Source organism: Indicator indicator, chromosome 7 (genome assembly GCF_027791375.1).
Source record: "Indicator indicator isolate 239-I01 chromosome 7, UM_Iind_1.1, whole genome shotgun sequence".
Lineage (NCBI taxonomy): Eukaryota > Metazoa > Chordata > Aves > Piciformes > Indicatoridae > Indicator > Indicator indicator.
In genome coordinates this window covers 14,526,435-14,547,083 of record NC_072016.1, presented here as the reverse complement: position 1 = coordinate 14,547,083, position 20,649 = coordinate 14,526,435, and the positions used below count along the sequence as shown (strand labels likewise).

Genomic DNA, 20,649 nt, shown 5'->3' with positions numbered 1-20,649 from the left:
CTCTCGATGCAGGTTCAAGCGCGGGTCACCAAGGGAAAGGGAGGTGAGCGCAGAAAGGAAACACCCAGCCCGTCGTGCCCGGCTTCTCTCCCCGGGGTTCGCTGCCCGGCCTCTCCTGGGTTTCGCCGGCATTCCGGGGCCGTCGGATCTGCTGCGGCAGGGAAGAAGCGCTCGGCACTGGCTGCGCATCCCGCCTGCAACCGCGGCGCAGAGGGGCTCCCACCCGGCGAGAAGCGGGCGGCAAAGCTGCGCTCGCTGCCGTTGCCTCTGTGTCCTGGCTCAGGAGGAGCCGTCCGGGGAAGGCGGCCGCTGGGACAGGGGCGACCGGTGCGGATCGCGGCTGCGGGGACGCGGAGGGAGGGACGGGGCCGCAGAGAGCTCCGCTGGACACGACTGCTACCAATAAACCATCGTACTCGCTTTTCTTTCTTTTTTCCTTTCCCTTTTTTTCCCTCTTTCCTCCCTGTTACTTTTGATTTCTTGCTCCCGACAAGCTCAATAAACGCTGAGAGTTGTGTGTGTTTGTGTAGAGGAGGGGAAGATGTCACTTTTAATTATTGTTTTTCAGACGAGACCCTCCCTTCTCCTACGATGCCCTGCGGCTCAGGGCTGTCCGCCTCCGCAGCCCCTTGCTCAAGAGGGACACTGCCACCACCACCCTACCTCGGGGGGAACTTCCTCGTCCCCGGGGAGCGCAGTCCCTCGGGGTACGGCGCGGCTCTGCGGGGCCCGGCCGGCGTTGGGCGGGAGCGGCGGCCGCGCCCTGACCCGACGCTCTCCCCTTGCCGGGCTCTGACCTGCTTGTGACCTACAACACGGAGGGTGACATCTGCATGAACCCGGCCGGCAACCGCGCCAAGTTCACTGTCTATCAAAATAACGAGATACGGTGGCCTGAGCACCGATAATTGCCACAGGAAGGCTTTATTATCTCCCCAGCTTTGTATTCCCCAGCCATCAGCTCTAAAAGAATCAAATGGTAAAGAGTGAAAGGGATAATTAAAAACATCTTGGAAGGGGGTCAAGAAATTAACAGCCTAATATGAACAAATTTTGATTACGAGTAACAATTATTACACTTAATTTGTAAATGCTCTTGTTTATCTGCAAACAAAATCAGTTTCAACTCTTTTTTTTTCCCCTCAATACTAGATTCATGTTACATTTTTCAGCGGGTAGCTTCTGGGGCTCATCAGCATGCAGGGTAATTTTTAAGTGCTATTGGAGGAGCTCTGGCTCTCCCATACCTGGTGCTAGGCACTGCTGCTCGCTGTGGGAGCCTCCATCACCCGCAGGTCACAACCACACCAGCAGCTTCTGCTAATTAAAGTTAGTCATTGCCACTTGCAGCCACCACCTACTGATTTCACTTCTGATAGCTACAAAGATGATTCACCTTTCCGGACAAGGTCAGGAGGGGCAGAGGCTCTGGTTCACTAAGGGGTCGACCTGCCAACAGCACTTAACTCATCCCTGTAGTTCAACCTCTTCCAGATTTGACCTGTCACATTTGGGAGCTGCATTTCTGCTCCAGGTAGTGTTGTACTCACTGTACAGGCAATGGCAGCACACACCCTGCTGCAGCGCCTCAGTGCAAGGAGGACTGCCAAAGGCAAGATCATTTGTAGCTTGGCGTTTGAACTAGAATGATAACACAGATTCAGGGGAAAGAGGAGCTCTGCAGAACCTTTCCAAATGGACTGTGTTCTACTTGCCACACTTATGCCCTTGCAGGCCAAACTGCTGCTGGTTCTTCAGACAGAGCACACTATGCCACCATTGGATGCATTGGAGGGACACAACAGATGGTTTCTCCCACACATAGGATACAGGACAATAAGGAACAGAGATGAAGGTGAAAGGAGCTTACTAACACATTGCAGTGGAGCAAAGACCTGGACCCAGCTCTGTCCTCCAGGCACAAACAAAAGGACTTGCTTCATTTTATATGGGAGAGAAATACCTCAATCTCAGTGAAGCACGTGGTACTCAAAAGCAACTCAAAAGGCGCCCTCAGCACCTACGCTTAGCCTCAGGTACCACCCCCTGGATGGACCCACAGAGCTGCTATTATCCTGGCACTCTTCCTGCCAGATCTAGGCTGCAGAAGGTGACACAGTCAGTCTGTCTAGCCAGCTACCATGGGGTCTGTGTCACCTTTCAAGTGTGCACTCTGCAGTGTGGGGCATGATCAGGAACAGGGGACATTCTACTACAAATCAGACATACTCAGAAATGTCTGTTTTCCAAATGTTTATTCCTCAAAACCCCTTCCTCTGCTTCAGTCTGATCCCTCAGTCTGGCTGCGGCTGGGGAGCACATCCTGCAGGGATTCCAAGGGAGTGCTTCATGGCAGAACCCAAGAAGCAGCAGCACAGTGCTCAGGCATACAACGTACATAGCTACTACTACTGGGTGAATGCAACATGTCCTCTTTGTGCTGACTCTAAAGGGAAGCACAGGAATGTTTACAATAAAAACCACTTTACACCCTATTATTCTAGCTACTGTTTATGCCATGGATTGGGGCAGCCCTGATTTCTGTTTTCCTGCAGAGCCTCCCCATCTTCCCTCTTTTTACATCTAAAAAGCTACAGTGTACAGGATGTGCATCTTGCCTTTTCTATAACACGCTGACGGGAGATAAGCCTGGGACAGAAAAGCTCTGGGAGCCTTAGCTTTGGGGCTGGGAGTTTTTCTCCCAGTCTCCGGTGGCTAGAGACCTGCATGGGGCTTGGGCTGTCTGAGCACCCCATGGAGGATGCTCCTTGACAGCAGCTTCAGCAGATTTTGCCCCCGGGCTAGGGCTGATGCTCATCCTTGTGCTCAGGAGCCAGCTTTTGCAGGAGCCTCCCTACCAGCTTGTAAACCAGGAAGGTAGAAATAAAAGACTTCTGGGGTTCTGCTCTGCAGTGGACTCAGTGCCATACCCAATGTGGGGCAGCAGAGACCTGCCCCCAGCCACCACGGAGAGGCATCAATGCCACGGCTGAGTGGGACAGTGTACCCCTGGCTCAGGCCTTGCTGCTGTGACCAGGCTGCAAGGGGTGGAAGTGGAGATGCAGCCCATCATCAACAGGATGCACAATGGGCACGGTCTGCATGGCAGGGTAGCTAGGGGTGGCCAGCTCCCAGCGGGCTGTGCTGACCAGCTCAATGGCCAGCAGCTTGAGCATGGCCTGTGCCAGCTCCTTCCCAATACAGCTCCGTGCCCCACCGCCAAAAGGGATGTAATGGAAGCGGCCCACAGCCTCTGTTTGGGTGGTTCCAAAGCGGTCTGGGTCAAAGGCACTGGTGGGGCTCTGGTAGATGGCAGCTGTCTCATGTGTGTCACGGATGCTGTACATGACGCTCCAGCCTTTGGGGATCTGGTAGCCCTACAGACAGGAGAGAAGGGGGGAGTGTTACTTATCTGTGCAGCCAGCTGTGCTAGTGGAAGGTGAATAGAAGGTGTCTAGAAACAGCCCCACCACCCATCTGCTCCACAGCTCCTTTTCTCCCCAGCCCAGCTGGTACCCACAGGGGTTGCTGGATGCCCTGAGCTACACTGCCAAGCCCCACTGCTGTGCTGGACATAGGGTGCTTACAGGCAGTGACAGGCAGCAGCTTCCTAGCAGCCTTATGATGTGTGAGACACTTACATCCAGCTCAAAAGTCTGCAGTGCTGTCCTGTAGCCTCCGGAGACAGGGGGCAGCACCCGCAGCACCTCCTTAATCACACAGTCCAGGTAGCGCAGGCGGCTCAGCTTCTCCAGGCTGATGTCCGAGGGGCAGCAACAGCTCTGTCTCAATGGCACCTGGAGCTGGGGGCCAGTGCGGAGAGTGGGATCCAGTGGGGCATGAGGCTGGGAGGGACTTTGCTCTGTTGGACTCCAGAACTGGGTCTGGTCCTTGCTAGCACCTTTGGCCATGGGGACGAGAAGTGGCTTCTTGCTGTCTCTGCTCTGGGTGGTTGGGGTGTCTGGGCAGGTTCCTGCAGAGCAGTGCTCACACTGCTGGTACAGCTCATGGGAAACCAGCTCCTGCCTTATTTTTTCAGTCACTGAAGGGTGCTTCAGTAGCAGGAGGATCAGAGAGGTGCTAGCACTAGCCGTAGTGAAAAAAGCAGCAAATATGAGCTCGATCGCTGACTCCTGGGAGAGGAAGGAAGGTGACAGTTGGTATGCCACTTTAAGCCGGCAGGTTTGTTGCTCTGCAGAGGACCCTGCCCACTCCGTGCTTTCCACAAACCTATGTCTGATTTGGCAGGAATCAAAACAAGAGACCCTTGTTCTTCTGTTTCTGTATCAACTGGCTATCCACTCTCCACACAGAAAAACAACTGAGATGAGTGCATAGCACCTCCAATCCAGTTTTTCTGAGCTTCTTCCTCCCAATGTTTTGCAATTGTTAAAGAAGCATTTTAATATGCATTTTAGCATACTAGTGAAGCTCATTTCAAGCATTACACTTCTAACCTTCATCTGCCATTTTGCTCTTGCATCCAGCTTTTACCTTTCTGCCCAGCCAGGGGTTCCAAAAATTTGCATGTTTATATATAAATCCTAGATGCACTGGCAACTCCGATGGGTTGCATTCAATGAATCTCCAGCTGTAATCGACCATTTGTTTGTCTGGAAGGCATCTCAAACCAACAATTGAAAGCAGAAAGACCTCCTTGCTACAGCAGGTTGGCCTGCTTGGTGCTGTAGCGAGCAGGGAGCTATCTATCCTGCAGGGATGCACACACCAGGCAAAGGACTTGCTTGCTTTTCAAGCTTTGCAGCTTGAAACACAGGAGTGTTTCTAATAGCTCTGTAGCAGATGTATTTATAACAAGTTAGGAGGTTAACCAGCTCAGATGGACCTCATCACAGTCAAATCTGTCATCCATGCCTTGTCCTGGCTCAGGGAACCCCATTCAGCCTCACAGTCTTTCCAGCACTGTCCACTGGGTCTGTGTAGCACAGCATATGACAGGCCGCTGCAGGCTGTTGCCCAGAGCTGGGTCATAGCATGTCACATCTCTGACAACAAACATAATGCCCAAGCTTACAGCACCATCTGAAGGTGCCAGCAGCTCTCTAGCAGTGGACAGGGAGCACAGAGGCTGGAGCCCAACCTGAAAAGCCACACAAAAAACCCAAGAGAGGAGAGTATGGAGCTGACACCTTGGATGGGGCTGGGGCCTGGCTGGCACCACCAGGCACTAATTGCTCCATGCCAGGGGCAAAGCAGAGCAAACCTTTCAGAGAAAGAGAGCAGTTTGCTTTCACACAGCTATGTGTCTGAATTTTAAATTGTTCTGACACAACCTGTTTCTGGAGAGGAGAAGCCAGAAACACAGGGAAGGACACCTGAAGCCTGAAGGTACCTGGAGATAGGTCTGATAAAGTCAAGGGTAATGTAAAAGGATTACTTTTTGCTACCATTCCCAGTGACATATATTGGCTGGACCAGAGGCTTTTGCCAAAGTGCAGCTCTCAAGGAAATCTTCGAGCTGAAAGAAAACTGCTGAAAGAAAACTGCTGAAAGAACAGACCCCTGTTGACCTCTATCACAACTTCTGCAGGCATTAGTAGGAATTTTTATATCCACAAGGTAGCAGACCCAGGTGAAAAGAAATCTCTCAGTTCCACCATTTGCAATTAAAACCCAAGACATTTCAATAACATGGGCATGCCCTGTGATTTGAAAAAAAAAAACAGCCCTTATGACTCCCTGCATCAACCTCTAACAGTATATAAGCACCTGATAGTACATAAGACACCAAGCTGCTCCCTCTCCCTCCCTGCTTTTACAGGGCCACCATAATGGGTGACTGTGAGGCAGAATCTTCCCACAGCAACATCAGTACTGTCCGTGTGTTACAGTCCAACACCCTGTCCTGGAAGCCAGGACCAGTGGTGTTACTGTTCCAGCCAGTGACAGCACTGTTACAGAGGATGGGGATTTTTTTGAGACAGCTTTGGACTTTTTACCCAGTTACACAACTTCACTGAGCAAGAACTCTACTATTGTTTTACTAGAGTGGAGAATATTGCCTTAATTGCAAGCATAGGCAGCCTGGTTTGCAAGTCATTTTGTGAAATACAGAAAAGGTACAAATATTCTAGCTGTAAAGGTACAGGGCATCATGTGAACATCCTATCATTTGAATCAGCTAGCCCGAGGTCACTGCCATGTCACTCTACATTACATTTAGTGTCCTCTTATTCCCATTGTTAGTGTCCATTTGTGGTCAGAGCCCGGGACACGATGAGAGATCATGCAATTGTTCATGTGTAATATCCATGTGAATACTAATAGAGATCAATCACTCTTAATCAATCACATTTTGAATGCCAATTATTTAAAAATAAAATATTCATTAGAATAAGCCATAGATAATGAAAATAAAATTACTTTAAGGATATATGCTAATTCTAATTGTATCTAATAGTTGCTGTAGTCTTTCAAATATTTTCGATTTAGAGATTACACTTTTATAAAATATTTATAAATCATTAATCTTTAGATAGTTTTCCTTAAATACCTAAATAAATGACAAAATATTGTATGCTAAATACTTTCAAAATATGTTCAGCTGCTGCACCCATGCAGAACTGCTTTGAAACTTGTAATATAAAGGCAGTGCCATCTGTCATCCACTGACACCAAGTGACCTGTAGCTATGAATGATGCTGTACTAATGGCAACTTTTCCCTAAAAATTTTGACAAAATACTCTTCACATTCAATTGGTAGCTTTGGCTCAGTAAGGACTACTGCATTTACCTCTAAGTTACAGTAATGCATCCTGTTGCATCATAGCAATTAATAAGCTAGATGATCCTATTAATGATGCGGTGATAGGGAATGACCCGGAGACCATCATTCCAGCCCTGGACCCATTCTGATGTGTTGTCTCAGAGACTTCTGGGTTCGCAGCCCTGAGGTCATGATCTACACACCACCTTATGCTGGATGCTGGGAGAGGTTTCAGGAGCACACAACTAGCTCAAAATATTTCCTAGTAACCCTTGGAGGTTACTAAATGCACATTGACATGCAGAGCCTTAGTACAGCCACATAACCCTAACAGCCTCCTAAGTCAGGCTGAAGCCCAGCGGTCATGAAGAGGAAAGGCAGAAGAGGCATTTGCTCACGTTTTAAATATCAGCTCTCTTCTAATCCAGAGAGACACAAACCTACTAGTGTCCTCAAAGTTGGTAAGAGGAGAGCAGGAGCCAGTGGCTGGTGGTGGGTCCCCACACAACCCCAGCCATTGAATTTGAAGGGACACTGAAAGGGGAGTTCTCCTTACCTTTAGCTCCTGCATGGTGAATTCTTTGCCATGCTCCTTGGCACTATTTATTATAAAATCCAGAGCATCATTGTGATCTGCTGGGTTGTTTCTCTGTAGCTTTTCCTGTATAGCCTTCTCCATAAACTCATGCAGCATGTCCCGTGCTTTGATTCCCTGCAGGAGGCAGACACAGTTAAGGAGATCTGTAAGAACCACCGGAGGGCCCCATGTATGGAAATCCTTAATCCTGGGATCTGTAACAGTTTAATCTGTAACCTAGCCCCAGAGCTTTGCAAGAGGTAGCAGTTTAGGGAGAACTCCGGCAAATTCTGTTGCTTTGCTGTTGTAATTCAAATACAACAAGCCCAAAGAAACACTGAGAGGAAAAGACATCACTAAAGCCACAGCACTGAGTCCAGAGGAACCTTTGTCAAGCAAACCCAGATTCTTGTCAGGTCTAAAAGAAGTGTCTCCAAAGAGATGAAAAGAGGTAACTCAGTAAATTAGAGTCCAAGAAGCAAGGAACAAATGAGTGGCTTTACCAGAGCACGTTAGATAAAGACATGTTAATCACAACAGATGTGCAGCAACATATTTAGGATGATCTCAGGGAATTAAGAGATCAGTAATTTCATTGCAAAGTTGGAATGGAATTACAGAATGTATGGCTCTGTGTCAAAAGCCAGAAGAACCATACTGGTGACAACCTGCAAGGAGGAACAGGATGAGGAAAACAAGGTCTTTGAGCTGGTAGAGAAGAGCAGCAGGGACTGGATAGGTAAGGTGATTGGGTAGGGCAGAGCTAACAGTGGAAATAAAACACTGAGTAACCTGGCTAAAAGGGATGGGAGGCTTGAGCTGTGGTAAGGATGGAAAATCCAAAGCCAGATGAAGAAATACACAGATTGAAATGGGAGAGGACAGAGACACAGAACTGATACCTAGAGCTGGAGTGTGGGGAGGCAGGCAAGAGAGAAGCAAGACAGCAGGGCTGAAAGAGGCAGAGTAGACTGCCCCTCTGCCATGTTTCTCTCCAGGACCACTTGCTATCTCTCTGCCACTGACAGACAAGGGATCATGGACTGTAAGAAAGGATCGAGGACTGTAAGAAGGTCTCAAGTCCTCAGCCTGTTCTGTAGTGCACAAGGAGTGCTGACTAGAGGTGTGCTGTGTTCACACTCTCCTTGTGTTCATGCCCACAGACCCCTCTGCCATGGACTCACATGAGTCCAAATGGGATGAGACAGGATCAGATGTGATGGACTAATCAGAGCCAACACAGGCAACATACAGGGTGAGGGAGTAGTGCAGCCCTGTGCTGTACATTGAGCAGGAACCAGCACAAGGAGGTGATGGAAGCCAACCAGGAGCAGATGAAAAGTACAGACACAGCTGGGCTGGGTAAAATACCAGACCCTCAGACCTGGAATGAGTTGCTGCAGATGTCCTGGCCCATTGGAAGTTCCCTTTGGTGGGCCTGGAGACAGGGTGTCTGTTGCCACGGCCCAGATCCCTGTCCCCAGGCAGAGGGAGCAGGACAGAGGGCAGTACCTTGCGCAGCCCACTGAAGGGTATGTTGAGGGGCAGGGAGAAGAGGTTCTCCACCAGCTGTTCAAAAGTTTTGGCCAGATCCTTGAACTGCTTTTCCTCCAGGCGGAGCCCCAGCAGAATCTGAGCTACAATGCGGAAAGTCAAGGTTTTAGCTGAGGAATAAACTGCAATGGAGCCCGGCTCCATGCACCAGCCCCGCAGCTCCCAGCTCACAACCTTCTGGATCCGTGGAAGGTAGCTCTCCAGGGCAGCACGGCTGAACACTCTGGCCAGGATCTAGGAGAAGAGGGGGAACAGGGGCAGGTGGTTAAAGCAAGAGTCCCGCATGCCATCCAGGCCCAGGCCTGGACAGGAGGTGATATGGGGTCTGCGTTCCCTGCCAGGACAGTCGCGAGGCTCACCTTGCGGCGCTGGCGATGCAGGTCACCAGTGGAGCCTAGAAGGGTGTGGGAGCCCAGGATGATCTGGGTGCTCTGGGGCCACTGCGTGCGGACTAGTGTGTGCTCACCCAGCAGGATCTTGCGGATGTTCTCAGCGCCCGTCACCCGCACCACCGGCCGGCCCAGGAGGTGGGTCTTGAAGACGTTTCCATACCTCTCCCGCCGGGAGCTGTGGAAGCGGGAGCCCTGGGGACGAGCTTGTAGGTCAGCCAGAGGCTTCGGTCAGCGCCTTCTCATCCCGTCTCTATCCCCCTGCGCCTTACCTGGAGCAGCCAGTGCAGGGTCTCCCCGAAAAAGGGCCAGCCCATGGAGCCCTTGGGCAGGGGCAGGGCACAGGCACGGTCCCGGCTGAGGCTCCAGCGCAGCGCCCACAGGTGCCGGCACAGAGTGACCAGCAGAGCCAGGGTCAGCAGCGCCAGTGCCGCCGCTTCGGGCCAGGAGAGCCTCGCCGGCATCGTCCTCTCGGGCGGCAGGAGACGGGGCGGACGCGGGGCGGTGGCAGGTCCCCGCCTCAGGAGCGCGGGTGGCTCGTGGGGGCGGCCCCCGCGGCTGTCAAATGCAGGGGGCCGGGCGCCCCGCGACTCCGCTGCCGACTGCGGGCGGTCTGCGGCCCGGCTGCTGCCTTCCCGGCCCCGCTCGCCTCCTGCTGCCAGTTCGCCCCTCAGCCACATTTATATAGATATTGGCCACTTACGCCCGATCCACCTTCGGAGATGACGTATCCGCTGCATACTTAAGCAGCGCGGCCAAGTGCAGTGATTGGAGAGGGAGAATGGGGAATAGCGATTGAAGGGGCCCGGGATGCGTCCGGGCCAGTCCCCATCTCCTCGGGGTTGGAGACCCGGCGTCCCTCTCCCGGCCCCTGGGGGTGGCCTCTCCTCGACGGTACGGCACCGTCGGCCACAGTGTCCCCCGCTTCATCCACGCCGGATCCACGGCTTCTCGGCGCGGGCTGCCATCTGTGCCCCGCCGGGACCCCCCAGGCGCCCGCTCGGGCTGGCCCTTCTTGCCGTCCGGTGTACGCAGTGGGTCCCGTTCCAGGCTCCCCTGAGCGGGCAGCCCAGCGTTCCTGCCCCGCTCCCCAAAGCCCAGCCACCCCGGACTGCAGCGACACCGGGGCGGGTCCCGCAGCACCTCGGGCCGTACCCTGCCGTTAGGGCCGCTCGGACCCCCGCCCGCCCGGTGGGTAAATCACCAGAGTCGGGAGCGGTACAGGTCCCTACAAAACCAGCTCTGAGGTGCCGTCCAGTGCGTGAAATTAAACAGGAATACGGATGATGTTTATATTACTGTATTTAGACCGTCAATAACTTAAAAATACAGCAAATATGTACATTATTTTTACATGTTCCATTTGGTTTGTAATTCTTAGACATTCTCTTTGTGTCTAAAATAGCCAGGAGGGAACAGTGCAAAGAGATCCGCGTTGGGACGAATTGCTAACCGCTGGGATGGGTCTGGCAGTAGAAAGCACATATTGACAAACAGATGCAGCACAAAACCAACAGTGGCAAATCTACTCCTTACTGCAACCTGGGGAAAAGAACCCGCGATCTTACAAAAGTACAATTAGAAATAGTAACCCTGAGGAACAAAACCAAACCAAAGCAAAATGTCACATTATAAAGAACTCAAATGGCTATTTACATTCACAACCTCAAGATAAACCCTTTTGGAGAACAATGCTTATAAGCTCTACTGCTAAGTAAATATCAAGTCTAGATCTCAGGTAGTTTTCAAAGGTACTAAAATTCAGAAGATTTTTTTTTTTTACAGCTCCAGATTATAAAATCTGGCATACAAAATTATGTCCAATCACTTTAAGGCTAATATACATTTAACACAGGAAAACAGTAGGCAGCAAATATCTCAATGATTTAAAAATATTAAGCTAGGATTCACCCAGAAAACGGCATCTAAGGGATCTTTTCTCAAATAATTCCTACCATGTCTGCAGATATTTAAATAACATATTTACAGTTCAGCTGTTCCATGTACAATATGACTGAGCTGGTTTTTATTGCACAGTCTCATTTTTCACCATTTGTTTACAATATACAAAATAGTATTCAATCCATTAAAAACACGTACAAAGAATTGCTTGCTGAAGACTCCCCCTGTACAAGCCATCTATTGCGTTTTTCCTGTACTGAATCAAACGAATGTTCTAACTGCTATCAGTGTTTGCTTAGTAGAAATAGCGGCTAAGAAATCCCTCTTGGTGTGATGAGATACCATCAATTTAATAGGCCTATGTGTGCTGAGACATACCATTCACTAAACTCCTAAGTTGCTTTACTACAGTCTCTATTAGTTTTTGCTTGTCACGATCATTCTTCCTGAAGGGAGCAAAAATATTGTTCTTTTTGCTAGAGTCTTTCATTCTGGAGAAATAAAAAAGCAAATGACACAGACATGTTAGAAACACAATTTGAAAAAAGAAAAATCCAACTATTTTAAAGAGGTTTACTTTTTGTTCCTGTTATCTATGTGTTCTATTAAATTTTTGTACCGTGGAACTCCTTTCAACTAAAATTACTTCACAAATTATCCGCAAGTATTAAGCAAATATCACTTCGGGAGGAAACTGATCCTATCAACTGTGTTAGGAGAGAAGCAAACCAGAAAACCCATTAGTGTCATCTGTTTCCACGGTAAGTTCAGACTTAGAGAATAGGTATGTTTTGTTCACAATCAGATCAACCCACCCAATCGTTATTGCAGATCTCCTGTATCAGTGGATTTAAAAACGAAATTTGGGAAACAAAATAAATTGAAGCAACAATATTTTGTAACTGCATAGGCAATACGTACCCTCTGTGAATTCTGCAAAAATGGTATTCATCGCAGGCAGGAGAGGAGAGAAAAAACTGTTAGAAAATATCTTTAAATGACAGTATATTTTGACGCGGTTTTTACAAGCAGGGTGACACTCAGCTGGGTGGCATCGCACCCTCCCCAAACCCGCTAGCCGGTCCAGACAGAAGGGTCGCACTGGCTTTATCATAGCCAAAACCCCGCGTTTGCCTTCTCGAAAGCGTCAACTCGGGCAGCCACCCGCTGCTACCGGTGCTCCGGCACCGCTCGCCGTTCTCGGCACCAGGACAGCGACGCGCTGCCGCGGGGCTCTGACCGCCACAGCAGCTCCCGTGAGGGCGGCCCCGGCCCTGCAGCCGCCCCTGGGATGCCGGGCTGAGAGCGCCGGTCCCGCCGACGCCCGCACGCCCATATAGGCAGACCCGGCCCCCGCACTTACTTCTCCAGGAGCGTAAGGGCTGTGCTTGGGTTGACCCGCAGGTATTTGGAGGTGGCCTGCCCGTAGTCAGCCAGGTAGGTGGACCAGTCCCACACCATGAAGAGGTCCAGGAGCTGGAGGGGGAGAGGCGGGTGAGGTAGCACGGAGCGGCTCCGAGGGGAGGAGGCGCCTGCCTAGCCCGGGCCCTGCCGCAGCTCCTAGCCGGGAGCCCCTTCACCTGCCCATTTCCTTTTTTATTGCCTTCCCCCCTCCCTCTGTGCGCTGGGAGGCAGCTATGGGTACTCATCCCGGGTATGCTAAAGGCTGTTTTGGGAGCTTGCTTTACCGTGAGGACAGAGAATGGGATAATCGTGTCTCCTCACAATAATTTAAACCAAAGGTTCAGGTAGTGTCAGCTGCGTTAATTTTAACAACCCTCCCTGCACTCTCCAGGTCCCCATGACTCATCCCTAAACCCTGGGTGCACCTCTGGCCAAAACAAATCCCAAACACTTAAACAGGAGAACAAAGAGCCTTCAAGCACAGTCCTGGATCTAGCCACAGGTTCGAATGGGGCCTTTGACTCAGTCTCAGAGCTGCTGTTCAACAAAACAGCCAGCTTTTACAAACGGACACAATGCCTAACATCCAGCAGCCAGCATCCTTGCAGCCCTTAAGCCTAATTCTCCCTCCACTGTTGCAGGGTGCAGGCCAGACACCACTGGGCATCCTGCCCAGGCTGCCCCAGGCCAGGGCACAGGCAGCCCCACTCGCTCAGTGAAGCCTTTGCCACCTTGTGGGCCCCATTCCCATTGACGTCAATGGCAGGGCACCCCTAGGTTCCCCCCTGTGTCTAACGCCCGGCCTTGTGCTGCTGCTGAGGGCTAAAAGCTGACTCATTCTCAGGCTGTCCGGTGTTAGCAAACCTACTGTTAAAGTAAGTGTGGGCAACCATTGGCAACACTTTGCCGCTGCTCACAGTGCCCATGGCTGCTCTGCTGATCTGGGTCCTCAGTGTAACCTAGAGGCCCTGCTACATCCATAATGCTGGGGAGGCAGAGGGGAGCAAGACTTTCTATAACAAAACCATTTTAGGAAACATACCAGGCTATCACAAATCACAATTTGCTATTTAAATAAAGAACCCTGTTCACTAATACTCCGTTCACATAACAGGCTACTACAAATTGTATCATTTTCCCATTTAAATAAAGAACCCTGTTCACTCTACACATTTGCTTCTGCTAAGCCAGACGAGAGCTGTTATAGCCAGGGCACAGCAGCACTGGCTCTGGCTCCCACAGGCAGAGCTGCAGCAGGTACCTGCTCTTTTGACTTCTCAGACTATGCTAAGAGGACAGCCCCTCCAAAAACCTTCCCGACTCAAACTTCTCAGTCCGACAAAACATTATGGTTCTCCAGTAATGCTCATCCCCAAAATTATAACACCAATTTGAATACAAAATAAAAGCATATAACCAGTCTTCAGAACTTCAAATTCATATGCCTCTTTTCTCCACATTTTTCCACTTCCTAACCCCTTCCTTATGTTGTTTTGTTTTTGTTGTTGTTTTCTAGGTTTGTTGTTTGTTTTTTTTTCCCAAATAAAGCATATAATTTAAATAAATTATTTTCTAATTACTTGCTCTTTCCATATTTGTAGCATAGCCTTTTATGATTACATAGTACTATTTCCTGGCTTCATAATAGACTTCTGACACAGTTAGTGCTCTGTCATTCCAAAGTCCTCCAGGGACCATTACAAACCTCAGTGACATCTAGATTTCACGTTTAAGTGTCTCATATGGGTGAAAGGTGTATATAAAGCAAGGAGGCTATTTCATTCTCTGCTGACTAAATATCCATGATAGCTGTCAAGGTCAAATGCAAACAGTTCTTTCTCACAAAGTGCTTGCTCAGGTGAGAACCATCAATTTTTCTACAGAGCTGAAGAGAACATGACTTTAGTCACTAAGCAAACAGACTTGGGAAGGCTCTGATAACTCAGGAATTAGTGGCTGCTGGATGTTGTTCATCATTTTTTATTACCTGTGCTACCATAGTCGGTAGTCCTGGTAGAGGCTGTATTATATATTCAAATGCACAATCAAAAAAGTGTAAAGATATGACAGGCAGATGCATAACACAGGCTGTGAGGATAAAGCTAACAACCACAGGAACCCAAGCTATACAATCTGGAGACTTCATGTTCTCTCTCTCTCTTAAAGAGAAGCAAGCAGAATATATCAATAAATTATTGCTAATTACAATGCCATTTGTCATGCCCTCCACATGGGAGATGGTCCTTAAGAAAGAACCATGCCAATGCTCCTACAGCAGATGTGCTCAGTAAATCAAAGATAAAAGATTTCATTTCTTATCCCTACTGTAACATTGAACTCAAGAATTCTGGCTAAATCCTAACCAGTCCTGAAGCTCTGCATCCTGTTAGTAACATGTGGCCAAAAGCCATTGATGATTAATACAATTACAGTGCTGGCAAGTTCATAGAAACTTTCTTGGCAATATCACAAGATATTTTCATGCCATACTGACATCGTCTCAGTGATAGTGAGGGGTGGAAGATTACAACCTCATTTGTCACCTGACCAAACACAGGTAGGCATTTAGGGCTCTAAGCAGACCATGGAGTCTGTTGCTCTTCAACACATCAAGTAGAACAATGTCCCAAGAGAACATTAAGCATATTCTATGTACAGCGAGACAGTCCTGGCTCTGAAGAGGGAACACTTGGTGAGATACTGTCAGCAAGAGGGATGTACCCAGAGCCTCCTCCCTGCTCCACACTTGATCAAAGAGCTGCACACAACCAGCCTCAAGCTAATAAATCTCCTAAGCTAAAGTAGCTGTTGTGACATGTGGCAGGTAATATGAAAGACAAATGACACATGCCATTCAGTCATAGCTCCTTTCCCTCCTTTTGTGCCTGCAATCAGAGGCTGCAGTGTGACAAACCTGCCCTGCTGCTGAAGTAATCATGACAGGGAGCTGCAGACACTGGTGGAGACCAGACTGCTGCTGTGCACAATTATGCATCATACATTTTTGTCCCTCTCACAGCCGCAGTTCTGTGCTGTAGCATATTGCTGTACATAATGGGTTTTGACAGCACGTACTGTACACTGTGGGTGGGCAAGAGCTGCCTGGTGTGCAGCTCTTTGGATCTGTGTCCTGGCCATTCATATCACCTGCATCTGACTTGGCACTTGGCGGATGTACAGTCAATGCAAGCACTTTGTAAGAGGAGCAGGCTGGCAAGCAGCCAATGGCAAGGACAGTCTAGCAGTAATGAACTGCTAGTCTAGCAGTAATGAACTGCTAGTCTTAGGATCATCACACGTGTGTGCATCTTTGAGCACAACCCCAAATTCACCTCAATTCCTGCAGCCACGTTGCAGCGTTATCAACCCTACAGTCTGTGTTACCTTTGGCTACTCTGCTCCTTTCTGCCTTTTGAGACAAAAACATGTGCCTTATTGAAGTGAAGCACTTTAATTACTTTTCTTCATAACGAACAACCTCGGTGAAAGCAGGACTGTCTTTGCCACAGGTATTTAATCTGGAAGATTGTCTGTTCATTCAAAGATGCAAAAAAATATTTGGCTTACTTCATCTGATTTGAACATCATCTTGGGGAGGGCAAAATTTACAATGAAGCACTGGTCTATCTAATAATTTGGTAGCTTGTTTTTATTTTAAAATGGAAAAATTGTATCAAGGGCAAGTCTAATTGTAAAAGCAATAATTTTGCCCCAAATAGTATCAGCAAACCCCATGCATTTAAGTTCAGGTGTGCTCACCCTACAGCTTCTCAATTGTGAAGCATGAAATACAGAAGAATTTGCTGTATCTGTGACAGTAGTCCTTATTGTGGCAACTAGAATCAACTTATTAAAGGCCAAATTAAAACATTTTGCTACTACTATTTTATTCATTAAACTTGTCACTGTTACCAAGGCTGTAACTGAAAATGAGTTGTGTTGTTCAGCAAGGAATAATCCACACTGACACGCACTGTTGTAAGAGCAATATGTACACACTGCAGGTCCTGGCAAAAAATATTTTCCTGCCTCAAAAATCAATCAAAATCCACAGTGTAGTACATCACACTGATGCTGTTGGCTGTGTCTCTTTTGAGGTTAGAGTGTGCATTCTTTGCCTTAAAATTTCAGTAGGAAAGATGTTTATTTTGCACATGCATTAACTTATATGGGAAATATTTGAAAGTGAACAGAAAGAAACTCTCTTGCTACTCAGAGTGTGGAGACAGTGCAGACCATTAGCTGTTAGTCAGGTGTACAGCCCCAGATAAGAAGCCATCCAAAGGTGCTCTATCACAACCAGTTTATCACACAGCTGAAATGCTGTGAAGCACCTAATAAGATAGATATAGGTACTCTACTACACAAGAACAATGGCACTGTTGTATACTCTATTTATCCCATGACAGCTATGAAAAATAAGTTAAGACAGGCAATGCTATACCTGAGAACTTTATAATGAAGCAGAACGTGCTTCCCTAGGAGCAAGGGAAACCCTTCTGACTAGAAATAATTTGCAGAGAAGTGTGTGTAGCTGTGTGTGTATTTGAGTTGTTACCAAAAGAAAGGAAGAAAAAACAAAACCAAACCAATCCAAAAAACAACACCACACCAACCAACAGAACAAGATTTATCCTTTCTTAGTATACAAGTTAGAGTGTACAATAGTACATACAATAGACTGTCCATTTATTTACCCTTACAAGATGGATAGGGTATACACTTCTGCCTTATTTAAACGACTTGCCTCTTCTAAAGGTGTGATAGAAGGTGTTTTATTCAACATCTTGGAACTATCAGGGCTGATAAGCTGAGAGCAGCATGTTCCTGTAGGAATTGCCTACTGTAGGCAGTGTTGCCTTCTCAAAGCATCATTTTATTAGTTACATATATACTTCTAAAATTATAGATAACTTAAGCCTCTGGTTCTGCAGTTGCATTTTGAATTATGCCCTACAATACTTTGATTTTCTAACTTTTTGTTCATGTCTATGTATTTTCTGAATGCCTTTTATGTACAACATTAGCTCTTTCTACTCAAAATAAACACCAGTTGGGGAAAAAAGGTGTTTATATATACTTAGATAAAAGGTTATACTCATATCGTACTTTATATAGATAACATTGCTATTAGAAGACTTTTCTTTTGAACACAACAATTTCATTGTAAAAGATACTAAACTACTTTTTGTTGTTGTTTTTAAAAGAGGTCCTAATTTCAGACCTTGCTAGCTAATGGGTTTGGTTAACACAAAACATTACATTGATGCTATGGGGGAAAAAATTCTCAAGATTTTAGGGATAGAATTCTTGCACCTATTCTTCAATGTCAATACTTTCACTTTTTCCCCAGTATCTAGATGATATTATCTAGATGATATAGCCAAGTTCGGACAGAAATTACTGCTAATCGTTGATCAGTAAAGCTTTGTTTTATATTACCTAAAGCCTTGAGAAGATCAGCTGTAGTTCTGTATTTAGGCCATTTTGTAATTGTTTGAGAATTTTGTGCATTGGGAACTGCTGGAATCAACCATCCAGCCCTTTCAATGCTGTTTGAGCCTCTTGTCACATCACCAAATATCATAGAGATGCCTTTTCCTTTTTACTTTTGAGCAACTGTCAGGAATGATCTTGGAAGCAAAAGCAACTTTGGGAACTAGCTATGCAGAGTCAACACAGCCACAGAGACAAGGAGATCAGAGCTTTGTCCACTAAACAATTGCAATTGTGTTGGTAACACTACAAAAATCCTAAGGTAGCTTAGTATGGGTTGGAATGATGCTGTTATCTCTTCTGAAGTAGCAAGTTTTCAGCAAATAGCTTTGGGTGTACAATAGGCACAAGTGATTCAGGAGCTGGAAATAAAAATGAGGAGTTGTTCACTTAATATACTGCTTACCTTTCTGTAAAGTCAAATATTCCATCCAAAGAAAAGTAATTCTAATAAGGTATCACTGTCATTTATGTCCTTCTAGTCCACTCTCCTTGCTCACAAGCTGAATATTTCTTATGCTAAACAGTTTATTAACCCCTAATCGCCCAGTTACTTCTGGACCTGATTGCATGTGTAATTACCTTTTGTCAGGTACAATTTGCCTGATAAACATGTCAGAACACTTGCTGCTTAGTCTGTTGAAACAGATAAATGCTGTCTTTCCACAGCCTTGGGGCATAATTAACAGGGAAAAAAAAAGGCAGTTATAAAAACACACAGAAGCTGATTCAGTGAGGCAGGAGTTCACAGCATGCAGCCCGCCAAGGCCCATTGCCTGGCCCGCTATGCTTGCCTGAGCACTTACTAAGTTCCAGGCCTGCTGTGACAGGGCAGCAGGGGCAGCCCTCAAAGACTGAGATTTAAAGTAAATTTCTACGTGAACTTCAGAAAAGAGTACGATGATGCCTACTTGAAAAAAAAACACCATCAATAAAACAAAATGAAGCAGCAGATAATGGTATTGGTAGAGTCCCTGTCACCTTTACGTGTTATATACTCAAGTAGACTCTCTGGGATGGGATGAGGAAGCAAAAGAAATTAAAAGAAGGAGGGGGAAAAGAAAATCAGGGAAAGCAAAAAGGGCAAAATTGAAAAAAAAAAAGGCAGGAAAAAAGATAGCTTTGTAGCATTCTTGGGCTCAGTTGCTTCTGATTTGTGCCATGCAGCATTTGCAGGTTATGTACCCATGCACTATGGGGAGTGCAAGAAAAGAAATCCTTACCTGACCTCTGGATAACCCAAACAGGAGATTAGCCCATTTCCAAGCAAAGCAGGTTGTCACACTGTTAGGCCAATTGCTTCTATTGACACTTTGCATAAACATCTTACACAGAGTGATCAGAAAGGACTGTTATGCCATTAACGCTCTTTTTATTTTTTTATACATAAGCCTTACAGAATAAAGGCTTTCTGAGTAAGGGATAACAAAAGGGTCAAAAGGTCACAAACATTCTTTTTAAGTAGGCAAAAATCGGGAAGTTTAGATTCATTGAAAAGTGCAAATTAGAACTTTTTTTTGGGTCGTGCACATTCCAGCATGCTTAGCTTTTCCCAATTTCACTTCTAGTAATTTCATTAATCTACTCAATTGTGCATTTTTACTTTTACTTTTAATTAAGAAGATGTTAAAAATCTTCATTTTAGGAAATGGCAAGCTGTCTAATCTCCTTAGCTAATCAGTAATCTAAATAGATCTAGACATTACCTTTCAAATCCTCATGAGGAACACTGAAAATATACAGATTTTTTTTCTTGAAATGGTATGACTCAACAGTCTCACACCTATAAACTACACAGCATGTGGTTTGCCTTGTGTACAGCAAAATATTCTATATTTTCTTTTGTTTTGTTTTCGCTTTGATCAGAGATGGAAACAATCTCCCTTTAATAGTATAAAAGCCACCTGCTGGGCATCGTGGACTACAGCTAATTGGTAAATTCTTTGAAATTTTGATATAATGGATTTTGACCTCTTTAATTAAAAAAATCCCAAAGCCTAGAATACGGATGAACTCTTCTGGGAAATGAACAGTGCTAGGCATATACAGCTGCAAGCTACACCCAATGTTGTATTAGGAAAGAGTACAGAAATAACACGATGATTTTTTTCTTGAGGATGTTGGCTTTTGACCAAGAATAATAAAGCTCCATGACTGTTGTTAGCTATGTACTATTTAAGGCCTAAAGATGAATGAATTGCAAATATACGAATATTTCAATTATTACTACTTTTATTGAGGTTCAGAGCCAAAAAGCTCCAAAGATGAAAGGGACTTTTTCATTTTAAACATGGTAGACTCACAAAAAGCACTCAGAAGTGTCTCGCTTCTCAATATTTCCCACCCCAAGGACACCACACTGCACCTGTACACACCTTGTATTCAGAAGAACAAATGAGTTTGATGACCGAAGAGAAAGCCCGTCAACCAGAATCACTGCTGTTTCATAATTTCTGACATAACGTTAACCTTTCAGTGGAGCTATAATCTCATCAGTTTGTGAACTCTGAGGCAGCACTGTCTTCCTTTTGTTAAAACCCCTATTTATACTCTGCCCAGCATAATGGGGCCACGGTCCATGACTGGGATTCATAAGCAC

General features: G+C 46.7%; 2 protein-coding genes across 2 annotated transcripts in view; both read right to left on the bottom strand.

Annotated features, from left to right (window-relative positions):
* Positions 1-3,014: 3,014 nt before the first annotated feature.
* LOC128968141 (cytochrome P450 26C1) lies at positions 3,015-9,712 on the bottom strand. Its single transcript, XM_054382484.1, has 6 exons — positions 9,521-9,712; positions 9,219-9,443; positions 8,818-9,093; positions 7,285-7,440; positions 3,642-4,133; positions 3,015-3,377 (listed from the first exon to the last, which is right to left on the bottom strand). The coding sequence occupies exons 1-6, from the start codon at positions 9,710-9,712 to the stop codon at positions 3,015-3,017; spliced, it is 1,704 nt and encodes a 567-aa protein (XP_054238459.1).
* A 1,796-nt stretch (positions 9,713-11,508) lies between these two features.
* The window catches only part of EXOC6 (exocyst complex component 6), an 87,499-nt gene continuing 78,358 nt past the window's right edge, over positions 11,509-20,649 (bottom strand). Inside the window, exons 21-22 of the mRNA XM_054382485.1 lie at positions 12,514-12,626; positions 11,509-11,641 (exon numbers count right to left, since the gene is read on the bottom strand). Coding sequence (XP_054238460.1) covers positions 11,509-11,641; positions 12,514-12,626 — 246 coding nt within the window. The remainder of the gene's footprint in view (positions 11,642-12,513; positions 12,627-20,649) is intronic.

Bases quoted from the DNA above. Each gene is read 5' to 3' on its own strand.
- LOC128968141 (XM_054382484.1), bottom strand. From the start codon at position 9,712: ATGCCGGCGAGGCTCTCCTGGCCCGAAGCGGCGGCACTGGCGCTGCTG. The intron at 9,094-9,218 runs GTGAGCCTCGCG...CTCTTCTCCTAG, and splicing joins TGCATCGCCAGCGCCGCAAG to ATCCTGGCCAGAGTGTTCAG. The intron at 3,378-3,641 runs GTAAGTGTCTCA...TCCTGTCTGTAG, and splicing joins TGCAGACTTTTGAGCTGGAT to GGCTACCAGATCCCCAAAGG.